General features: G+C 47.4%; 1 protein-coding gene across 1 annotated transcript; it reads right to left on the bottom strand.

Annotated features, from left to right (window-relative positions):
- Positions 1–1426: 1426 nt before the first annotated feature.
- On the bottom strand, positions 1427–5540 carry LOC119338378 (proline iminopeptidase-like). The gene is made up of 10 exons (XM_037610691.1): positions 5166–5540; positions 4467–4603; positions 4201–4374; positions 3851–4087; positions 3670–3770; positions 3511–3583; positions 3353–3421; positions 3163–3270; positions 2098–2223; positions 1427–2009 (listed from the first exon to the last, which is right to left on the bottom strand). Exons 1-10 carry the CDS (start codon positions 5461–5463, stop codon positions 1815–1817), a joined length of 1518 nt encoding a protein of 505 aa, XP_037466588.1. The 5' UTR covers positions 5464–5540; the 3' UTR covers positions 1427–1814.
- Positions 5541–6045: the final 505 nt, after the last annotated feature.

The raw sequence follows: 6045 nt of genomic DNA, 5'->3' as shown, positions 1-6045 counted from the left end.
TCGCCAAGGTCTTCATCAACGTCGTCTTCACCAACATCTTCATCAACACACCGCCGCGGCCTCGTCCACAAGATGGGCACCTAGCGTCCTCTGACAGACTTGTTTGCAAGACGCGACCTCGACGACGGCAATGACCGCGTCACGACGACGGCATCGACCGCGTCATCCATAACTACACGACTGCATCGACACGGCGTCACTACAATGACGACCCTACACGGCCACACGGTTCTGGTAAAACCGATGTGTGCTCGATGGGCTTCTTCCGGTCTTGGCAAAATCGGTGGACTCATCGCCGACGGCACCCTCTGACATCAGCAAGGTGCATCGTCCACGTCTGCAGCTCCGTCATAGCGCATTTTTTTTGCGCCTCCGGCTTTGTGCGGCTTCATCATCCACGACGACCACACCATCGACCACGACTACCTCGACCACGGCTACATCACCATGATCGGCTACCTCGACATTAAAGGCTACGTCTACAACAACTCATCGGCAACAACTCCAGTCAACAGCGTCCGCCTCGTCACTTGCGTCCACGACACTCCCGCTGTGACTGCGGGAGGGAATAGAGGAGAAGGCAGGAAGGCACTAGAAGGGGACACAGTCACCGCCCTAGGTGCCGACCCATCAGAGACGCAGTTGATGATGGTGCGGCGGAGAAGACGACGAAAGCACAAGAGTTCAAATTCAGTCGTCATCGTCCGCTTCACTCCCGCTACGACTGAGGGGGAATGTTAGAAGTATATTTACGTTTAAGATAGAGATAAGAGATAGAAATAGGATAGGTTTAACTTGTCCTCTACTCCAAGTCTCTCTCCCTCCATTGTACCTCTATATATACCCCTACACGGGTCAGATTAATATAACATAATATTCAGCCATCCTACAGTTTTCCACAAATTGGTCATGACTATAACATGGGCTTTTTATCTTTGTGATGGTATTTATCCACCATGGGCAACCTTCATCAAGACCATTCCTGAGCCATGGCAAAGGAAAGACCTCACTTTGTGCACAGACAAGGGGTTAGAAAGGATATCGAGACCTCACTTTGTGCACAGACAAGGGGTTAGAAAGGATATCGAGAGGGCATCTGGCATGCTCCAAGCCCGTTTTGTGCTTGTTCGAGGATCTGCAAACGGGCTTGGAGCACTCCATTTTCTCTACATACTGTGGCCGTCATCTCATTTCCTGCTAATTTTCTCTACATGTGTGTATACGTCAATACACTTTCTCTACATGTATACGTCAGTCAAACTTTTATTCGCCTACAAATTTGCAAACTGTCCCTCGGCTCTGACCTCTAAGAGGAACAAAGTCCATGTCCTTGCGAGCAAAACTTGTGCTGTTGGCTGACACTGAGATAATTTGGAACTGTAGTATACTTAAGCTTCGAAACAAATATGTAATGTGGAAGCAGAACTTACAGATGATCCTTTGCAATTTACTCTGTTGTGATAACAGTTCGTCTTCAGATCTTACGAATATGAAACATAAAGTCTGAACTAGTACACTTTCTTTGGCGCGTTGAACAATCCAGCCCCATTAGAATTCAGATACCCTTTCTTGGGCTTCTAATTTTCTTTTCTTCCTCTTTGTCTGAACTTCTAGAGTTCAGAAGGATCTCAACGAGCTGTGCATAACATAGCGCAATTCTAAGCGTGCAAGCATGACTGGAGCGCCAAAATTTGTGCCCCAGGATATATGTGCAGATATTCAAAGATATTTAACCAGGGGTATATTGTAATTCATTTCTCAACTAGGAGAAAATGAAGGCTTTATTGTCATATATTTATGGATGAGCTGAAAGGCTAAAACAGAGGCCTCTTGCCCTTCAAAAGACCCATGAGATGCTCGAAGACGTGGGGGCCGCCGTCGCGAAGGCCGGAGTGCGGGTACTCATTGGTCACCCACAGCCGGATCCCGGCGATCTGGGATGCCGTCTCCTTGGCGATGTTGAAGTTGACGTACATGTCCTCGTAGTACACCGTGGCGGCCACTGGAACCTGAATGCAATCAGCATGACATACATGCGTCAGATGAAACAAGCGTGCATGCCATGAAGGAGGCTATAATCTTGGGAAAAGATCGAACCTTGTTGTTGTTCAACACGCTGATATCATACAACGGAGGCCAGTCCTCCTTCTCAGCTAACAAATGGGCAGCCTCCTTTAGGGGTCGTAGAGCATTGATCTCATCGAAAAAACATGGAAACACCATCTGGGTTAAGGAAACAAACACATGTTAGGAACTCATGACAAATCATAAGCAAGGAATATCTCAGTACGCAATAGGGTGCTGCTAAGTAGTGTCCCCTTTATCATTGCATAAGTTCGCCCTGACATGGCTTGACCCAAGGTTACCCAGGTACTGAAAAGGGTAGTGTCGGACTCCCTTCAATAGCTAAACTAGAAGAGTCCTTTGCACTGAATACCATCCCTTCGTAAAAGGAGCATTGTCAACCTAAGTTCACGTTGGTAAGATCTCAGCAAATAAAATGCAACTTTGAAATTTCCAATTGCCACACTTTGGTAACTACAGACTATTCATAGACTGAAAACAGCCTGCAATGTTATAGCTTTTCACTTCATGGGTTACTAAGTGCGTGTTCGGAAATGCTCTAGCTCCTTCGAATCCTCAACTCCCGCTTCTCCACCAGAAATGCCGCTCCTTGTAGAAAATAGCGCTAGTACAAAGCTGTTCGGCATACAACTCTGCTCCCGATTCACGTGGAGCTGGGCGAGGAACAGGAATGAGTGAGCACGCGAACCGTTTTCACTTGGCGGTGGCAATTTCTTCGTAAATCTTATCAACTCCTTGATTTAAGGATCTGAGATCTCAGAAAAGGCAGCTCTGCATTTTTTGCCTGGAACCGCTCCACTCCTCATTTTCTACTCCACGGAGTTTACCCGTTCGGCGTCGCTCGACAAACTCCGGGAGCGGAGAGCATCCAAACACGCCCTAAGTTTGTAAGGAACCAGTTTCTATAAACAAAGGCAAAGCTTTGCCTCATCTCATTAATTAAAGAGTTACAGATTACTACAAACTTGCCAGACAGACCAAAATGCTACAAAGTCTACTCTCAGCGCATGGTAGAGCTCAAATTTAGCAGGAACATGACTATAACAAATGACGCATCCCATAAAGATCTGGGCATACCTCTCCAGTAAGATACACAGGACGGCCTTCTTCTGTAGCCTTAACAGGGTCGAACAAACTTCCATTTTCATTGAGGATCTTATCGGCTGACCACTTTGATGAAGATCCCTGGATCCATGAATTACAGTAGACTTAAGAAAAAGAGTTGCAGTACCAGCTAAACAGATTAAAAAAAGGTATCAAAAGTTACCTCGCAGTAGATAGACTCATGCAAGAGAGCATAGAGAGGATTTTGATCAAAACCTACCCACATGTCAAACTGCAGGAAAATATAATGTAAGGTTACCCATTAGAGACATAGAACATGGTAATTTTAAAGATCAACATTATACTGGTGATGCTTAGTACCTCTTTCAAGAAGTAATAGCTTATATTCTTTTTTGCACCAGGAACGAGTACAGGATCCCACACTCTCTCGAGTCTGTCCCAGACAATAGCAAGGAGTGACACAGATCAGAAAGTCACATTATTTTATCAAGTAATGAAGAAAATGCAAATATTTCTTACAGATAATGCAGTCTTTCAAATCCTCCACTGAAACCTAAACCAGATAGTCCAAGGCACTGCAGCATCTTAGGGGTTAACCTGCCACCTGATGGAAGAAGAACCTGATAAAAATATGTTGCATAAGAAACAAGTTTCAAATTCACATGTGAGAGAAAGCGCAAAAATAATAAGAATGACTTACTCCTCCACCTTCAGATTCACTCAAGTATCTCACAACTTCATGAACGACTTGTACATCTTGAGGAAACCTCTTATAGTACTTCTCATTTTGCTGCTGAACCTGCTTAAAGCAGGCTCTGTACACAGTTTCTGCAGTGCAGGGCTTTCCTAGTGGTGGAAGCCCTCCGGTTAAAAGGACAGCTTTCAGGCCCTCTGGAGCAAAACTCAAATATGTAACGGCACAAAATCCACCATAACTCTGTATAGAAGGAAATAATAGACGGTATAAATGACAACATTGCATTAACAACAATAAATAAGAAATGCAAGACAAACAAGTGCATCAAGGTCACATAATGTTACATACTATACCTGTCCCAGAATTGTCCAAGGCTTGGCATCTGGTACAAGATGCCGACGAATAAACTCTGCATCCTTAACTATGCTATCCGCCCTGAAATGCTTCAGATACTCCACCTGCTCTGCTGCAGATGTTATTTGAGAAAGAGATGATGTTGTCAACGGTGTTGACAATCCTGTTCCTCGCTGAAAGGTAAAAAGAATGTCAGCACAGGAAGACCAAGATGGGTGCAAAAACCGAAGAGTACAGAGCATCTGCCGAAGAAGTTGGAATGTACCTGATCGAGCAATAGCACGCGGTATTCTTCGCATGCCTTCTTTACCCAACCACTCGCTTCCGTGGGACGGGGACTTTCATATCCAGGCCCCCCTTGTAGGTACACCAGATAAGGCAAAGCGGCCTCTTCTTTTCCAGCTGTAATGATACACTTAAACAGTCATGTGGATGCAGGGCATAAAAGAACAGTACAGTAGTAAGTTAATCACGCTCGCTCAACATGAAATTAGCATGAAGTGTTCCAAGCATATGATGTTGGATACATTGCATTAACTTAAAATTCAGTTCTTCCACGCATGGGCATTGTATCCATACACTCGGCGTCTCGGCCCAGCGTCTCTGCAGCTACACCCGACACGCCTTACCGAGGATTCAGTAAACCAAGCGGGAACTGTGTGTTTTAGCATGGTCGTGCCAGTGGACAGCGCAAAAGGTTCGTCAATGTTTGCATGACTCATTCCCAAATCTACCAAACAATGTTTTACTTCCTACTAGTATTTCCTAAGCATATACTCCTACTACTGATTCCTGGTTGCCTCAGAACAGAGATTAAAAAATGAGAGAGAGATAAAACGAGCACGCGAAATTCTACTTAACCTGCCCACCGATCCCGCAGCGGATGTGCAGGGCCATCTTATCCCCCTAACTCCGTGACCGAGAGGCGTAGCAGGGGAGATGCGAGGGAGGAAGCGGGGAGTACCTGCGACAACCTCGCGGGCGAAGACGGTGATGTGCGGCGCGGAGGGGGAGGAGTGGTCAAGCGGGACGGCGAAGCGGTGGTCGCGGAGGCTGAGGTCCGGCACCGCGTACCACGCCCCGGCTTGGTGCGGCGCGGCGGCTGCGGCGGCGGCCGGCGAGGACGACATGGACATCCTTGTCGGGATCCGGGGGCGCGGGAAGCGGAGGCGGACGGCGAGGAAGGCCGGTTGGTGGTGGTGGTGGTGGAGTGCGAGAGCGGCGGCGGTCGCGCAGCGGAGGAACGATGTGACGACGGCCATGCCGCGGCCGTCGATCCTTATTTAACGGCGGTGATTTGTTTGGCTTTTTTCCGATAACGGACCAATCATCCGAAACGTGGACTCTTCTCGTTGGGTTCGAGGCTTGCGGTGGGATGCTACAGTGAGTGACACTAAGCAAACAGAATAAGACCATCTATAGCTGGCGAACCAATCTATGGTTGGATGATTAGAGGGACTGTGATATTCCCAACCCACCAGGATTCAAATCCTGGTGCTCGCATTTATTTTTGGATTTATTTGATGATATGTCGGCTCAGTCTTTTGGAGGTGCTCATAGGGGTAGGGTGTGCGTGTGTGCGTTCATAGGGATGAGTGTATGCGCGTGTATATGAGCGCTTGCGTCCGTACCGATGTTCAAAAAAAAGACCATCTATAGTTGGACCTCTCAAACTCGACTTATACGTCACGATTTTTTGACCCAGACGAACCCCTCAAACGGTCCTCAAACGCCGGGACTGACCGACACCCCCCACATCCAGCCCAAATATGGGGCGGATATGGAGGTGCCCGAACGCACCGGGCACGTCCGCCACGTCGGTCTGACGGCGGGGTCCCACGCGG

The sequence above is a fragment of the Triticum dicoccoides genome, chromosome 7B (assembly GCF_002162155.2).
Source record: "Triticum dicoccoides isolate Atlit2015 ecotype Zavitan chromosome 7B, WEW_v2.0, whole genome shotgun sequence".
In the NCBI taxonomy this organism is placed as follows: domain Eukaryota; kingdom Viridiplantae; phylum Streptophyta; class Magnoliopsida; order Poales; family Poaceae; genus Triticum; species Triticum dicoccoides.
This window is presented reverse-complemented; position numbering and strand designations above follow the sequence as displayed.

Bases quoted from the DNA above. Each gene is read 5' to 3' on its own strand.
- LOC119338378 (XM_037610691.1), bottom strand. From the start codon at position 5,463: ATGGCCGTCGTCACATCGTTCCTCCGCTGCGCGACCGCCGCCGCTCTC. The intron at 4,088-4,200 runs GTATAGTATGTA...CCTTCTATACAG, and splicing joins CTTGGACAATTCTGGGACAG to AGTTATGGTGGATTTTGTGC. The intron at 3,422-3,510 runs GTACTAAGCATC...ATTTTCCTGCAG, and splicing joins GCTATTACTTCTTGAAAGAG to TTTGACATGTGGGTAGGTTT.